Source organism: Hoplias malabaricus, chromosome 3 (assembly GCF_029633855.1).
Source record: "Hoplias malabaricus isolate fHopMal1 chromosome 3, fHopMal1.hap1, whole genome shotgun sequence".
NCBI lineage: Eukaryota > Metazoa > Chordata > Actinopteri > Characiformes > Erythrinidae > Hoplias > Hoplias malabaricus.
The window spans coordinates 50,645,197-50,664,024 of NC_089802.1; the positions used below are offsets into that span (position 1 = coordinate 50,645,197).

Below are 18,828 nucleotides of genomic sequence, written 5' to 3' on the forward strand. Positions count from 1 at the left end.
GTCTATGGTCTTATGGAGACCTATAAGGAGAAAAAGCCCCCCTGAGCAGGAGGATGTGTTCTGTTCATATGGGCAGAAAATAATTATTTTCATAGGCTGATTTTAATAATTAAAAAAAAGTCAGTTATTAATACACACTAAAACAAATAAAAAATCCAAATGCATGCTGTGCTAGTTTGCATATCAGCAGGCTTGTTTTAGCTGGGACATACACATGGCTGGGGAGGGGGGTGATGTTTGAATAACTTGGGAAGCCTTTACACTCATGCACCTCATTTACTAAAGTGAATTATTAAAGAATCAAAAATGAATGGAACCTTTATTTTGTAAGGGTTTATACAATGGGTTTATACATCGTTAACCCTGCACCTGCAATATAAATGGTTCCTATGGAATTTTCACCCTGTGTTTCTGAACACTTCCAATTGTTCACTGTAGGCTTCATGGACATTTGTACAGTTCCTCTTTTCTGAAGGCATGCTGGGACATTAGTGCATTTAGACTCCTGAACGCTTTGTGTTTGTAGTGTCAGGGTCAGTTACACCGCACAAAACTCCTGCTGAGCAAACATCGGTCCTATCTGTGTGCAACACATGGGAACAGAGAGTGTTAGTAAGAGTTTGGAAAATCGAGTTCCATGTAGAGTCTCGTGTCTCTCTCGTTTCCTTCAGTTTTTACCACCAGCCTCTGCTGTGTACTTTTGTCAATGCCATTGATGTTCCCTGTGCTCTAACATCCCAGTGGTCAACAAGCAGGACCATCAGCACATCGACAGTGAAGAAATCCAATGAATAAGCTTAGCAGGACATTGACTGAAGCTGACTGGTGATTGCCTGTGGTTGTCTTGTGGATATTTGCAGAAAATAAGTGTCCAAGGTGTAATCTTCTAGCCTTGAAAGGCCGGACCCGGAAGAAAACTGATGTCTGAGACTGTGTGAAAGTGTAAATGCAATGAAGGTAATCCTTTTTAGCAGCTGTTTAAACAAACTCATTTGATCAGGAACACTGACATTAATGTGGTAAATGAAGAAATTGCTTATATGCTGTTTTCTTCTGGTTCACATCAGCATCAGGTTTGAAAGGATTTTAAATAAACTCACTGAAAACCTGTAATCTGGTGTTTAAACCAAAGAGCCAAAATATATTGTTGTGCAGCATGCAGTTTAGATAGCAGGTATCATAGCTAGCTAACAGATAATCTGATCATTTATTTACACCCACAAGCTTGAATACAGTCCTTCGCAGGGCGATACAAAATCATACATTCACTCACACTTATGAACACGCTTGAGTTGCCAATCCACCTACCGACATGTGTTTTTGGACTGTGCGAGGAAACCCACATGGACACGGGGAGAACACACCAAACTCGAAGTGTCACCCGGAGCGGGACTTGAACCCACATCCTTTAGGTCCCTGAGGCTGTGTCACTGTGACACTACCCGCTGTGCCACTGTGCTATCCAGAAGATAATTGTTATAATCTTACGTGATATTACTTTGGCACAGTACTGTAAATATTTTCAGAGTGTGCTTTCAAAAAGTGGTGGGGTCTAAGTTAGTCAATTCAGAACATGGTTAAACATGTCCCCAGCATCCCCAGTGTAAATTACACCTATGAAGGTGATATTACAAGTTTGCTAATCAATGTAATGCAGGGTTTAATGGCACTAACCTAAAATTATTGAAATATACTCAACAGTCCACTTATACATCATTGAACTGACTTGTAAATATAATCAGAATCAGACAAAAATGAATGCTCAGGATGCTAATTTTGTATTGTTTGTACTGATTAATTTGAATTTTATTACTACAGCAGTTACAATGAATGAATGTGAATATGAATGAATTTTATTGTTATTGTACCTTACAGGAGAAGCAAAGACCTTCTTAACTTTCAATTGGAGTCAATGTAAATATAAATAAATAAATAAATTTCATATATTCCAAAGTAAGGACAACGGCAGTGTTCAAATGAAAATGTTTTTCCTTGAACAGTGACAGTATATTTAGTACTGTTTTTCCCTTCCAAAACTTTTTAAACAGTGCCTTTTGTAGTTTAAATAATGAGCACCATTGTTGGACTCCATAGAGACCCAGTGGTGAGGTGGCTGTAGCTGCAGGTCTTCAGGTGTAGATCCTGGCATGGAGCACGAATATAAGATTAAATGTCAGAGCTCTACAGATTCTAATATCCCTGCCTTTCTTCCATACTCTGTTATTGCACTCTGGAATAAGGCAATAATCCTGGAGATGTGATGAAAAGATTATATGTCATTAAAGTTTCTTCCTCTAGATTAAGATTTGGGCAATTCTGTGCGGAACTATACTTTAGTAATAATTTACAAAACCTTAGTGGAAGCTTCTCTTTGACAGCAAAGATAGTGTCCTCTGCTGCACAGAGAAAAGCCCCAAAATAATTCCAAAAAAAAAAAAAACATCAAGTAGTTACTCACTTCAAAGTGGCTCATTCATACTGTTTCACTGACAGTTAAAGTTCACACAGAGCTTTCATCCACAACTCTGGACGGCTCCAGGAAGATTTGTATTCTTCTCAAAGGGAACATATTATGAAAATACCACTTTTTCAGTGCATTAGCACATTCATTTGTGGATCTGGAGTTCTTACCAACCCCTTACAAACTGTGAAACCAAAATTCCTGTCAGTTTTTTTGTGGGCTTTCTAAGTTTTTATAATTTAGTGTTGCATTTTACGCAGAGCGTAGACACCTTAGAGTTAGACTATTGATTAAATACAGTGAAACTGAGAACAGAGAAAAAAGATAACCAAGCTAAAATTACTAAAAAATCAGAGCTTTTGCTCCTCGCTTCTACCTCCTGGGATCTTGCACTGAATTAAGCTTCTTATATCTCATATAAGAAACAGGTGGTGAAACCAGTCGCCTGAACAGGGCCGTTGTGTTATTTGATTCTTGTGGTCTTTTGACCAAGGCATGTCCCAGGGAACCCCATAGGTATCATATCCATCTTAAATACTTTACCACACAATACTATGTATATTTAAAACATTTGCAGTGGTTAGCTGGTATAATTCACATATAAAAGTAGTGCTATGATAAGTAGGATGATATGGAGCAGTTGTACATGAGTCTACAAATTCACCACTCACTGTACAAGTTCACCATACCCAGGGCCAAGTATCATTTAATAGGAAATACAATCCCCACAGCAGTGGTCTCTGTATCTTCTCTAAAATGATTCTTGAAAATGCTTCTGTGAACCAAGTATTTACAGTGAAGTGATCTCCATGGCATCTGCATAAACACACACACACACACACACTTATTACATTGTTGTTCATATTTCTTTCATATAATTTCACATCAGCTAAAATGTTCAATAGGAGATGTGAACATGACGTGATCATTTATGTCACTGTAGATAAAAAACACTGTACTCTTGTTCTCCTTTCACAATCATATTACATGTAAGGGGTTTGAAGAGAATAATGGAATATTATCTCACAGTACATAAGGGAATAAATGCATTACACTCAGTTGGACACAGGAACCATCAGGTGGATATGAGTTTACTCTGTGTAATTACATCACTGACTACACCTTTAGGCTACATTCAGCACCTCGCCCAAGGTGTGATATTAGTGTGTATTTCCTGTGTTAGGGGTGGGAGTGTACCTAGTGTGTGTATGTGTGTGTGTGTGTGGTGAGGGGAGAGTAAGAGAATCTTGGCAGTATGTGGTAAGAAACTTACAGGAGGGAATCAGGATTCATTTTCTATTGCTTTCTTTTTATTATTTTAAATGTAATTTAAAATAATTATAATAATTAACGACTTGTGCTTGTTCTTAATTGCTTGTTTTTATCCTATTTGTAAGTCTTTGTGTGTGTGTGTGTGTGTGTGTGTGTGTGTGTGTGTGTGTGTGTGTGTGTGTTTTGCTATGTTTGTCTGTGCAGCAGCTGTTGGTTTGAGAACTACTGGCTGATGAGACTACATGAGTTGAGGCTGAACCGAGGAAGCTTTACACTACAATAGTCACACTGTCCCTGGGGCACTGAGCCAGACACACACGCAAACACAACCACACACATAGACACACAGACTTGAACAAAACCCCTGATGAACTGGCGGGGAGCCCAGGGGAGCGAGGAGCCGTGGGGACCTGCATCACTGTTCCCATCAGCCTTTCAGTACTGAGCAGTAGCTGAATTACCCACAACATGTAACCACATTAATCACGACATCTAGATCTATCTGTCTATTTGTTTATTAGCTACCTGTATATCTCTGTGTCTATTTGTGTGTAGTGAGGATACAGGTTATTAAAAAAAATCTTTTTTTTTTTCCATATGTTAGTTTCCGCACTTTTTTCTCTCATTCGTTCATGTGACTGTACTGTGAAATGAAGCTCAAACTAATATGCAATTGGTACAGCGTACGCTTACATTTGGTCTTGACATGTATGTCTCATCTCTGTGTATTCTATTGCTGTGTTTTTAACCTAAAAAAGCACTTGAAATTATTGAGCCAGATTGCACACATATTGCATTGAGCATTTGTGAATCATGAACTGAACTGATCTGACATGTGTTTCATCAGTTCAGTTTGAAGCTGGAGAAGGTGATTTTGTAGAAACCAGTGAGTGTATGCTAGTTTATAAAAAAATCCAAGCAAAAATGCTTAACGCTGCATAATTAAAGAAAATAGCAGATCTCCCCCACACAAAGAAATCAGATAACTACTCTCGTAGCAAAACAGCAACATTTGCATCACTTTCCAGGTCTTTATGTATCATTTAGTTCCCTCACAATGGGAAAGCTACACCGATTTATCCAGCCTCTTTTTAGCTGGAAGACATTTCTACAGCCATCTTTCTTTTCTTTATTTGTTTAGCAGTGCAAGTGTTTGTACATTTCTCTGCCACTGTTCCAGCTTTCAGCAGTGTGTGTGTATTTGACTATGTTTGCATGAGTGAAGACTCTCAGCACATGCACCAGTTTTGGTAATAGGCAGGTAGACAGGCAGGTAAGTCATCCAATCATTTCATTCGGTCTGTTTACACAGATCAGACAGGGTTTTTACAGTCTTGTGGCCCATATAGAAAAGGAATCTTTTTATTCATTTGTCAGAATATAAAAGTATTACAAGAAAGATAACAAAAACGGTTTGTAAGATTAGACAAATCACATACTCTGCTTTTAAATCTCCTCATATCAAACTTCAGTTTTGTTCCTTTCCTTTATATAAAACAATGCACAAATAATGACAGTAGAACACAGTCCTCTACATTGCAGTGTGGCTCAGGCATTATGTCCCAGATTGCCCAGTGTCCTCAAAAAACAAACTGTTAAAACAAAGATTCTTTTGTGTTTCTACAGCGGTGGCCCCTGAGTCTCTCAGTGTGTGTTTTTGATTCGCAGGCTTTGATCTGGGCAAAAGAACACAGGACAAGCTGAAGCTAAAGATGCTGGGCCTGGCCTTTGCTTGACCACAAACCCAGCGTCCCTGCCAACTGCCCACACGTGGCTCCAGGAGTCGTTCCCTTCCAGAAAGGAGAGAGAGAGAGAGAGAGAGAGAGAGAGAGAGAGAGAGAGAGATAGTCCTGCCCTCTTCTGTGGACACCATGGTTGGGAGGTCGCCGCGGCAACAGGGTCGCGGACTCTCCTGGCCTCTTCATCTTCTCGTCCTGCTGCTGTTGCTGCTGACCGGAAGCCTCCGGGCTCTGGCTATCCCCGGCTACAACACCGACACCTCCAAGAAGGAGATCACCATCGAGGGCGACCTGGTGATCGGTGGCCTGTTCCCTGTCCACCAAAAGGGTGAGGGGATGGAAGACTGTGGACGAATCAATGCCCAGAGAGGTATCCAGAGGCTGGAGGCTATGCTTCTGGCTCTAGACGAGATCAATAAGGATGATCGGATCTTGCCAGGGGTGACACTAGGGGCCCACATCCTGGACACATGCTCCAAGGATACCTATGCCCTTGAGCAGTCGTTGGAGTTCGTCCGAGCCTCGCTGACCAAGGTGGATGACAGTGAGTACACCTGCCCCGATGGATCCTACGCCATCCATGATGATGTGCCTCTCGCAATCTCTGGCGTCATAGGGGGATCCTACAGTGATGTATCCATACAGGTACAGTTTCTCATTTCCAATGTGTTTCAGTAGTGTTCATCCCAAGGATGATAGATACAGAACTGATATACAGCATTTTAAGCCAATTTTAATTAGTGTAATAAAATGTGCAGAAACATGATCTCCGTAGAGAATGCAGATAGCCATGCTGCTTGCATTATGCTGATTGGTATATTGGGGAACAGTGTAATCAACTAGTACCGTAGTATTCAGGATGCTAGCACTGTTTTTAGCTGTGTGCTGATGTAACCATACAGTTTGGATTATGCCCATTGACATATGGATGAAGGGTGGAAATATGGCACAACAGGTAGCGTTGATGTCACAGGTAGCTCCAGGGCCCTGGGGTTGTGGGTTTGAACTCCACCCCGGATTACTGTCTGTGAGGAGCTTGTTGTGTTTTCCCTGTGTCGGTTTGGGTTTGCTCCAGGGGTCACAGAGTCAAAAACATACATAGGTGAGTAGGTGAATATTCCATAACTCATTAGCTACACTAGCCTCAAAATTCCATTGCAAAACTAAGGAACTTCGCACAACAAATGGCTTGCTTAAAAATGCATTCCTTTTAAAGTGTAAGGGGAAAATTACTTGATTTTTTTTTTCTAAAAAAAAACTGTTTTCTTTGAAAGTGAGATGTGACGATCTCGCTAGTTAGAGATGTTTATAAGCACATAAAGCCCCAGTGGAGAATAGCTGCACCTGGAGGGCCTCCTTCAGATGCCATAATATAAGCCTTTAAACAACAATACAATAAGTCTTCCATGATCAAAAAACACTATCAAATTGTATAATAAAGGCTGATATTATTGGCTTTCACTATCTTGGTCTCAGAGACTGCAATGATGTGAGCACAATATATTCAGCGTTGGGTACCTTTTCTCCATATGCTCATACCATCCAATTTATTGGCAGCCATTTGGTGAGCCTCTGACAACTGGAGCTGCTGGAGGCCTGTCAGGAGCAGACGTGCTGCAGATGTTAGCTTTAAGGAGGAATGATAGGATAAATGGTGACAGCTTGATTACTCCCAGCTTTGCTCTATCAGTGAAAAGAGAGAGAGAGAGAGAGAGAGAGAGAGAGAGAGTGACTGCCCTGAAAGCTCACTTTTTCACAAAATACCGCAAGTATATCTTTCTTCACTCATTTGCACTTCATTACTTTCTCTTCAATCATCAACACAGTCTGTTGTTTACATAATTAAAAATGGCTGAACTCATAAGTTGTCCACAATGTCTATAATTAATACTTTTTAAATACAGCAATCTATACTCTTAAAAATAAAGGCCCTTAAATGCTTATTTTAAAACATTCATTCATTCATTATCTGTAACTGCTTATCCAGTTCAGGGTCGCGGTGGGTCCAGAGCCTACCTGGAATCATTGGGCGCAAGGCAGGAATACACCCTGGAGGGGGCTTTACAACATACAATTCATGGAAATGTTTTAACTACTGTAAAAAAAAAAAAAAGCTCTTCAAAAGCTCAATTAAGTGGTCAGGGACGACCAGAGTGAATGTGTAGATATGTGAAAGTTATGTTTTTGTGAAAAACACCTTCAGCTAATGAGATGACATTCATTTATTCATTCATTCATTCATCCATTCATCTTGTTCAGGGTCACAGTGGTTCAGGAACATACCAGGAACATACCTGTGGTGCCACAATGCTGGCAAATGACACATTATCTATTTATTTAACTTACTTTTACTCATTTAAAGTAAATGCTAGTTTGACCCACTAACTAGGTGTCCTGCATTACACCACGCTGACAAGCTAAAAGAGTGAAAGGCAGAACATGCCTCCTCTGAGACCTGTGAATCCAGAGTTGACAGGGCATAGAGGACACTAATCGTCCAACTGTGTCTTAGCAAACAGATATCCCCATGAACAAGCTAGTAAGGGAGCAACTGATAAAGATTTTAGCATTTATACTAGCCTCCAAAGGAAATCCAAATTTTCCCATTGATACAATGTGTGTGTTTGAAGAGCTGACTATCACTAACAATCGAGATATATAGAGATGTTATATTCCGCATAAAATATTGCATAAAAAGGGCAAAAATATGGTTCCAAATGTACTCCTTTTTTTTTTTTTACACTCCTGTAGTGTGGCTTTCCAGCCCGAGTGGGTAACTGAACCCCAATCTGCTGTGTGGAGGGCAGTGGTGTTACTTTCAATGCTACCCCAACCAAAATTTTCTTTTTCCTTTGGCTTCTATGGCTAGCATATTGTAACATGCTGTTGATAAGAGACATGACAATACAAGATAATAGATTTAAACATAAATGTACACACAATTTGAATACAATCTTCCTATCAGTTATGCTGATCCAAATTGAGAACCATTGCTCTGAAATCTGCAGGACTGATAAGAAGGTGATTATAGATGCTGTATGGTTAGTTAACTGCCTGACATCGCTATGTTTCACTGAGGTTCTGCAGTTTAAGTGCAGCCCTACTGATCCAGTAAAAATGCCAATAAGTGTTGTACAAGCTTCGGTCAGACAGTGGGGCAGTGTGTGTGTGTGTGTTGTTGTGTGTGTTTACACTGAGAGATCCATGCCATCTTTCTCTGGGCTTTAGGAACGTAATTATTGCAGAGCCTGAAAACCGATGCAGGGGTGCATTAATAATGCAGAGAGAGAGAGAGAGAGAGAGAGAGAGAGAGAGAGAGAGAGAGAGAGAGAGAGAAAGTGAAAAACCATTTAATGATTATACTCAGGTCTAGAGTCCTAACTGTTTACTATGAACTATGAACTATTCTTCTCCTTTGTCTCATTCATTTATTCAGTATCTGTTCTGTCAATTCTATCACTCTTACTGAAGGTCTCTCTCTCTCTCTCTCTCTCTCTCTCTCTCTCTCTCTCTCTCTCTCTCTCTCTCTCTCTCTGTCCTTGCTGTTCACCTGTTGGTTGAAACTTTGTGAGATGCTGAAGCTCTCTAAAGCCCACTATAAAAGCACATCTTACATCACAGGGGATTCCCTGTTACTATGGCAATATCTATCATTAGGGCAGTGACATCATGCTCTTTAATCTGTTGTCTCCCCAAACCTAACACACACCCACACACTCACACACAAGCTTCAGCATTTCTTGTAAAGGTGAGAATTCACTGAGATGTTCTTGGCTGCAAAGAGCTGACTTTACTGAGGTTTCTAGCTGCAGGGTTCCCACATTTCCTCACTGTTTTATTACTCTATTTATGGATGGGGGGGGGGGGGTGATTTAGAAAGCACAATCAGCACAAAAATAAAGCTTAACACTCATGGTGGTGGGGGGGTGGATGGTGATGAATGAGTTGTAATTTCGGGTTAAAGATGGTCTTGAGCCTGTCTCATAAAAAAGTGCCTGGCCTTGGCTAAAAGATAGTTTAAGACCTTTTCTCCCAAGCTGTTTTCTCTGAAGTCTGGCTGACATTTCATCAAGGCTGGCCACAGATGATGTACAATCTGCAATGTGTCTTACACTGACATTTTCTGATAAAGTCACAGGCTTCTTCTACTGTAGTTTCATTAGAGAATTCTGAGATGTGCTCTACCCCAAGCACTGAATGGGAGTCGTTTAAAAAAAAGCGTACAAGTGTTTGCTGAGATTTTTTCTTATTAAACTCATGAAATATTCACTCATACATTTCTCTGCTTTCAATTAAATGTCCAAACACAGTTCTTATACATAGTGTGTTCAGCAACTTGAAGGTTGTGGACACAGTTACACAGCATAAATAGAATTGAGATGCTCTAGACCTGCTGCACCTGAGCAGTGGCTAAAGAGTTAAAAAGCCCCCAGAACTTGGCTGTGGAGGAGTGGGACTGGGTTCTTTTAGTCATGGTTGACTTGGAGAGTAGTTTGTGATCAAGCACTGAACACCCAACATCAGTTACCTGACTCCTCCAATGGCTGACAGCCATCAACTTCCCAGAGAAATGTTCCAACATCTAGTGCAAATTACTATCTAAGAGTAAAATCCACCCAGTATGATCATGAGATTATTAACTGTTAGTAAATGAAAATCTTTGCAGTCCCCATCTGCTACAGTAGCCTTTCTGAGGTTAGCAAAATATCAAGGCGCACATCAGGCTCAAACTATAAGCTAGAGTCTGTTTTGAAATGCATGATTGTGTTTTTATTTGAAGGAATATGCCTTTGTGATTGTCATGCACTCACCCATTCTAGCCTAGCCTCATGTGTATTTAATATAACCAGTCTTACTAAGTGTTCACCACAGAGAAAAAAAAAAAAAAAAAAAGCTTGCTGAAGGGGTTTAAAAGTCCAGATGAGTCAGGGATGTTGTCACAGTGGAAACGTTATGACCTGGTTGTTACATCAGATTAAAAAAAGCATGGGTACACAGCAGAGGGTGCAGTATGAAAGGGTTTGGAGCTATGATTGGGTGCACTTTGTGTCCCACTAATATTACATATATTAATATTACATGTGTGTGTGTGAAATACACGTCCAGCAACATCTGCTGGTTTTAGGTTAATAACTTGAAACAGTAACATCATACAGCACTTATATAACAGCATTTACCTGGCCCTGTCCTCCATTCCTATATTTTATATAAAGTCATACTCAAATTGCTATACTGTATTATTAGAATACTTTAGAATACAAATATTACTACATGTGAATCCATTTAACAGCTCATGCTTGAAGTATCGTTTTCAGTCATGCAGTGTCCACTCAAGATTGCTATCTGAACATATTCAACTCTGTTTAATATCTGCAACATTCCACAGGTCACAAGGAATTGCAGGAATTAAACTGGAAATTCAAGTCTGTATATCATTAGCATTGATTCTAGTTAACAACATGTTGTGTGTGTATTAATTATCTGCTAAAATACTTCAACCTGTTACTCATTTAAGACCCTGTCAGCAGAAGGAATGAGACATTGTTCCTGAGATGAGTTAAGATGAGCTGAGATGAAATGAGATATTGTCTCTGACATTTTTAGAAAGGGTAAGTTCATGTTAAATTTCTAAAAGAAGCGATGGCTGAATGACACTCCAGTTGAGTATTATTTTCCTTTAAAAGGAATGTCTGTGATCGTGAATAAACGCAGTTCTCTGGTCTTTTACATTCAGAAGCTAAGCGTCTTTTAAAGTGGAACGGTGTGTTTGAAGGGAAAAAACTTGTTTTTATGTGTATTAAGTTTAATTTGTCTGTAAGTTTTATTCACTCTTTGAATTACCACAGAACATCATTTGTAACTCAGGGTGTATAGTTTTGTAGCACTTTTGGCATTTGGTCCTCTCAGCTGTCTAATAATACTTCCGTTGCTTCTAACATTTAAAGCCCTACATGATCTTGCCCCTGAATACCTGTGAGACCTTATCACGCACTATGAACTGCCAAAATTACTCAGATCTCAGGGCACTAGCCTCTTACTAGTTCCCAGAATTCATAAGACATCAGCTGGGGGAAAAGCTTTCTCCTACAAAGCCCCGGAGCTCTGGAACAATCTTCTAGCTAGTGTCCAGGACACAGACACAGTCACTATTTTTAAGGCTAGGCTCAAAACCCACTTGGTCAATTTAGCTTTTGGCAAGTAACCTCTTCTTCTAGTTTAAGGTTGTTGATTCAGGAACTCATGGAAATGGGGAATTATGGTAAACTCGCATACTGTGCTCTGCGATGCTGTGCTCACAATCTCTCTGGTTTGAGGATGGTGGAGCAGATGGATGTCGTTGTCTGAGTATGTTCTAATGTCTGTGTTCCTTCTGGTTTCCCTCTTTCCAGTCAGTCTGTTACAGTCAGGTCTGCTGGAGTCACTACACTAATGAAAATATTCACATACGCTTTTCTACTGCACTCAACCAAACTAACTCCATTTCTTTATTGTTTTCTGAGAAAATGGTGGCCCATTGCCTGCTGGGTTCCCTTGCAGTCCACACCAGACCAGCTGCTCACCATCTACTGCTGCCAGCCTCGGACCACTCACCATTACCCACCATCATATATTACACTGAAGTAGAAATGGACTCAGATTAGCAACACTCTGACTGATGCTCCCAGCACTATTATTGTTGCCCCAGACTAATGCCACTCTCACTGTTATTATTATTATTATTATTACAGTGTAGCAATATGACAGACTTAACTGGTGATACAGTACATTTCTATCAGTAGTTTGATCAGAGGAGGATGGATCCCCTTTGTGAGTCGTGGTTCCTCCCAAGGTTTCTTCCTCCAGCCTCAAGGGAGTTTTTCCTTGCCACTGTTGCCTTCAGCTTGCTCACATTGGGCTTTGATTAAAATAATCTGTTCTGTTACTAATTATGTAAAGATGCTTTTATATAAATATATTTTGATTGATTGATTGATTCTGCCATGAGCAGAGTGTGAGAGAAAAAGCCTAGCATACCGGACTGAGACCATTTGTTTTTTCACTCATTTACAGACGCTGGGATTTGTAAACACAATAGACCAGTTTCCAGCGCACACACAGACTGGAGAGGTAGCAAATAGTGAGGAAACATATTCTGAATTTTATAAAAAGTGTTTTTTATTACAATCGTGAACGTCGCAATTCAGACACTAACAAAGCAGATCACAGCAAAGCTGGGTTGTGTTGGGTTTATAGTTGTGGGTATGGTAAGGTTTGGTATTTAATTGCATATTCATACAGAATTCTAAATGGTATATGTTGGCTTTGTCACACACTCCACTGACTGCTAGGCTAGTGTTAACATGTGTCTGAGCATTCCGTCCACACTATTTAATCAGTGGCGTTCAGGAGTGTGTAAAGGTTATTGTGTCTGCTCTCCTTCTGAGAGAAAACATCAGGAGGTCGTGTCTGTCTGCGGGTGAGGAGAATTATCATCCTTGGCCTTAGAATAGGCCTTTATTGCCATAGTGACTGGACGATACCCAGACAAGTCTGTTATTGGCTAGACATGAGCAGTGAGTCTGCTGTTGTTGGCCGTGTGTTCTAGCTGGAGATGGAGCCAGACAGGCAAGGGAGGATGATGTTGTGCTGTGTGTTTATTAGTATGTGTGTGTGTGTGGGCAGGGTCCATGACGTTAGCAAAGACTCCGTTCTGTCGGTCCCATCTGCAGGGGTGCTGGGGATCTGTCACACATCCAGACAGAGGCTCCATCTTCTTCCCCTCAACAAAGGCCTTAGCTCTGTTGATGCTGCCATTCTGTTCAGACCAACACTAAGAAGCTTACAGCTTCACAGAACTGACAACAGAGCGAGTGTTAGGTAGTAACACATTACTTTGTGTTGCTCATCTAAAGGTCATTCCAGAAATGTGCATCCCATGCCTTGTGCATCTGCAATAAGCCATTAGCAAAATACCTCACCATCTGTGGCTGTGATCCGTAAAGATCAAGGACATTAAGCAAATTGCAAAGATGAACTTCTAGCAAGTCTACTTCAGAATTCAGAAGTAATTCACCAAGTAAACAAATTTCTGTCTGCTAGAGCAAGGAGGGATGAAATTTGATTTTTTTATGGCTAAAGCGTGATAAACCATAAATCCAAACATTTGCAGACACCCCTTATAATTATTCACTCAGCTAAATCAGGATAAATGTGGATATGTGTTCTGCTGTGCATGCACAGTTTGAAGGAATTGCATGCTGTGGAAAGTCACTCATCTAAGGTCAGGGTGCCAAATGCTAAGTTTTGTCCTTTGAGGTATGAAACCAACCAACATGGAAAACTGGAACTGTGTTCTCCGCAGTGACTAAGCATCATTGAATAAAGTAGAGATGGTTTGGAGTTGATATATAATTCAGAATTAATCATCCAACACCAGTACCTGACCCTATTAATGGCAATTTTCCACCGCATGGTACCTACACTACTTGACTGTACTCACTTTGTGGTAGCTACCTGGTAACTGCTTGTTTTTTCACTACCACAACTCCCCCTGAAATGTAGCTGGTGATGTTGCAAAACACTGTAATGAATAGGAGCAGTAGGCTTTTGAAACCACAACAACAGTGGTGATAACATTAAACACAGGTAGCTCATCATTTCATTCATTGTTGCACCATCCAACTCTGTAATCCTTTCATTTGCCACAAATCCAAGGAAAGTTTGTACCTCTTCAAAGAACCCAGTGTAATTTTACAAGCTGTCATTGTCAGTTGGATAAAAACAAATGTGATTGCTACTGTACCATGGAAAATGTACAAATGCCTAGATTCTCTCTGGTCAGTCAGTGCTCTGGAAGGTTTACACAAGTAGTTAAAAAATACCCAGTTCCAGATACCAGGTCTCAAATTTGCCTAATGGAAAAACATAAAAGCAGAGTAGAGTCAGGTCAATTAGTGTGTATATACCATGCAGTGGAAAATTGCCATAGGTTCTTGTCGCAGAGTGGTATCAAATCTTCACAGATGCATTACAATATCTAGTCTAAATTTTACAAGAGGTTTAGAGGTTGTTTCAACAGCAAAGTATACACATAAAACAATGCATTTTATAACTTGGAATATTATCAGCTCACATATAAGTATTTCTGAGGATTTTGCATGTCATCGTTTCATTTTCCTGCTGTTGTTATTGGCAAAGTGTTCAAGTATGAAAATGTATTCTTTTCCACTCGTTACTGTTTATTCATTATTGTCTGTTTCTCACTTTTCCCACATTAGAGCACACTGTAAACGTCCTGATGATAGTAGGATGAACGTTATTTATGCCAACAGCTTAAATGAGCTGTTGCTCTGCTTGAATTATGTATTTAAAAGAATACAATGTAAGAATTCCTCTACCTGCTGTGAGTGTATGTTTACAGTACTGCTGTAAAATCAGGTCTCACACACATCTAGCTCTGCCTCGCTCATTTAAACACGACTTGCACACACTCTCCCTGTCTCGCTCTCCCAGGCAACCACACAACTCTCTCTCTCACTCTCTCACTTTTACTTACTCACTCATAGAGTGATGTTTACAAAAGCAGCAAATGGCTCTCTGGCTGATTTTGAACTGGGGGAATGTGTGTAATTGAAACTAAATAATGGTGACTACATGATAAAACCAATATATATTGCTCATAATACACACTGGATCATGTTATTACCACAAGTGTAACTTTATTTTAAACACAGCAACTGACAGTAAAGCACTTATTACCAGAATTGATGTCCAATGATAAAAATGAAGATAATCCTTAAGCAGGCGCTACCAACTCACAAAACCGGATTATAACACTGTCCTCAACAAAGCTTGGGTTTCGCAAACACAAAGTTATTTAATCCACTTAGCAACCAGCAAAAAGCACTTATTACCAAAATCATTGTCTAACACAAAAAAGTGAGCTAATCTGGCTAAAGTTAGCAGCTGCAAACCCTGGCTCACTGCTCAGTAACTCTCAAAAACTGATTATAACACTTCCGTCAACAAAACTATTACTAAAAAGCACCGCAACACATGAAAAAAAGGCAACATAAACTACTCCAACTGTCCTCAGGTCTGTTTCAACTCAATCTACTATGCAAATTCAATCTATTTAGAGTGAGGTTTCATACACCTCGGGCTGGCACTAGGCTTTGGGCATGGTGACATTAGATTTATGTGGCTGTTCCCTTGTATCCATGGAGGTATCCATGGTGATATTAATGTCATATGGTTTTCTACAGAGATTATACAAGATGTGTGTGCACCATAAAGCCCTGAGTCCATAATATGTCTCTTAAAGTACCTTAGTTCTCTGCAGATGTTTCCTTATTAGGTATATTTTTGACGTTTTGGACACATTTCCTGTTTTTATATTCTGGAGAACTCTGATAGTCATAAATGTCATTAATTCTTTTTTTTTTTTTTTTTTGCATTCTGTTCAATTTAGTTAAATTATATTAATAGATTGCTTTTTATAAGTGTTGTTGATACTAAGCCACTTCTTAAGAATTCTTAAAGAATGCTTTAAGAAACCTTAAAACATTTAAATAAAGGTTTTCTTTGCTGGATTATTCAGATCTTATTCTTATTCAGATTCAGATTCAGATTCAGATCTTTTTGTAGTTGGATAAACAAAACCCTGCAGATTGTGGTGATATGTGGTTCATGTCTGTATTTTAATTAATTCCTGAGTTATGAAGTCAAACCTGTGAATTTGTTTAAGGTTTTGCCTCCAGTAGTAGCATCTATAGAAGGAATAGCAATGGCAATATCTACTTAAAGTCACAAACTGACATTATCTTCAATAGGTCTTTTTCAAGCAATGACACAGCTGTTACACTTGATGTATCAGAGATTCTGTACCAAAACTACTTCAGACATGGCTGCCCCAATGAGGAGGAACCGCTCAATCAAGTATCAACTGGCTCCTTCAACAACTAGAATGAAATCTGATTCATCGTCTCACATGCAGAGCTGTTGCGTTGTGTAGGGCCCCGCAAAATAAAACAAGAAAGTGAAAAGTGAACATATAGCAATACTGTCTAGTACTCGTTTAAACTTCCCCAAATACACCAGTACAGTCTAAAATGTGCTTACTATTTCATTCCACATTAAAAAATGACGGGGTTATTTCCAAGTGCTCAGTAGAGTTCTTTGAAGTTTCTGTGCCACCTTAAACGCTGCCACAATATTCACACAATCACACTAACACCGGCATATTTGATGTTTTCAATTACATCTTAAACAGTGAAGCCGTTACAGGTGCCTGGACAAAACTACTGCATAATTTAAGGTGACACAAAACTGCAAGCTGGTGTATAAACAGCTTGCTTCTTTTTCTTCTATTCCACCTTAAGGATTGCATCTGTTACAGAATCAGACAAATGCTGACTTGGACGCTGAAGGGCTGATCACAAAGTTAATTATGTTACAACGGTTTATATATGTTAGTTCAGTTAGGAGGGCCCCTTATCAAAATTTGCTTAGGGCCCTAGGAAAGTCTGGACCTATATGTGAGCTGATGAGTTTGTAGGGGAAAAAAATAAATAAAAAGTAATACACAATATTTAATAAATACTGTCTGCATTGTTTTGGTGGCAAAATTGGCAAAATGGCTTATAGCTCCTTTAACTTTGTATTCATTAATAATGAATATAAAAGGAACACATTAAGTTTCATAACAAAAAGAGGGAAGGAGAGAACGAAGGAGGGTGGGCTGGAGTGTTCCTACTCTTTTCTGCCTAAACAGGTCACATTTCCACCTGGCCAAACACATCCACCGCCGTTGCCAGGCAACCGAACCCTTCACACCCTGAAGTGTTGAATCCTGCTTCTCTGACAGGACCCAAAGCTCATCGCTCTGAAGGAGGCTTTTCTATAGGATCAGCATCAGTGTCACAATGGCTTCTGTACATGCCATGTTTGTCATCTTCATCAACTCTGGATCTATATGCCTAGGCAGCACTTAGACACAGAACCCAGCATGTTATTTTTATTATTTTAATTTTTTTCTGAGACAAAATAATGCATGCTGGGAGTAATAGTATGAGAACACTGATGGATGAGACACATAATTGTGGACACTGTCAAATTAATGACACTAGGAATGTCTTGCCCTACCGATTATTATTATATAACACCACAAACGACTAATTACACACTAGTTTTAGGTAGGAACGCTCCTTTAAAGCTCCATCTGCTGAAGGATTCTGTGGGAAACAGGAGTGTACTGGGACTTTTTATTGGGTTAATTGTGTACAGGGTCATTTTTTGCAGTCCAGTGACTGGATTAGTGTTCGGTCAATGACAGTGTCAGTGGAAATGGTGCAGATAAGACCACCTTGTCCTATTCTCCACAATGGCCAAATGTACCTTGGGTCTGAGGTTGTAAAAAAATTAGTGGTGATTTGTGTTTTTCTGGCTTTGAGATCACCCAGATGAGCTAGATTTTCATACTCATCTCTCAGTTATATACCTCTTTGTATGGGTTTATATGTGTGTGTGCGTGCATATGTTTAAGTGTGTATGTACATGTAAGTGTGTGTGTGTGTGTGTGTGTGTGTGTGTGTGTTGGTCTGGTCCTGCAGTGGGATTAGAGAGCTGCTACAGCAGGGAAAGACAGGGATGGTCCACAGGGACAAGCAGATGGGCTTTTCATGTTGAAAAAATCATGACATCTCCAAGACACACAGCAGCACAGAACAGTCTCCCTGAGCCTGCTGCCCCCGCAACTCTTTCTCTATTTATTCTTTATCTCTTTCTTTCTCTTTATCACTTTTTGCTCTTTCCATCTTATCCTCCCTTTCTCTTTACACCTCTCTCTCTCTCTCTCTCTCTCTCTCTCTCTCTCTCTCTCTCTCTCTCTCTCTCTCTCTCTCTCTCTCTCTCTCCCTGTAGTATCCCCCATGGAGCCTTCAGCAGTAGAGCCTTCATGCTATGAGACAGCTATTAACTTAAAGTACCTTCAAGTTCACCACATGGCCAAAGGATTGCAGACACCTGCTCATCCAACACTTCTGTTAATCAGTAGCCTGTTCCGCTGATTCTACTCTTCTAGGAGGACATTTTACTAGATGCTGGAACATTACTGTGAGGATCTGATGGCACTCAGCCATGAGAGCATTAGTCAGGTCAGGTTCTGATGTTGCATGATTAGTTCAGGATCAGAAACAGTACTTCAACTCTTCACAAAGGTAATTGGCTAGAGCTCTATAGCTGCAGAGAATGTACTGGGCTTCCCGGCCCAGTGTTGGGGTGTGGGATATACACATGGCGTTAGGCAATATACACCTTACTGTGCGTGCACACCAAAAGCAATAAAATCGCTCAGTATCATCCGTGCCGCAGGTGTCG

General features: G+C 40.0%; 1 protein-coding gene across 1 annotated transcript in view; it reads left to right on the top strand.

Moving 5' to 3' along the window:
- The window catches only part of grm2a (glutamate receptor, metabotropic 2a), a 56,996-nt gene that overhangs the window by 11,065 nt on the left and 27,103 nt on the right, over positions 1-18,828 (top strand). Inside the window, exon 2 of the mRNA XM_066664135.1 lies at positions 5,402-6,117. Coding sequence (XP_066520232.1) covers positions 5,605-6,117 — 513 coding nt within the window. The 5' untranslated portion in view covers positions 5,402-5,604. The remainder of the gene's footprint in view (positions 1-5,401; positions 6,118-18,828) is intronic.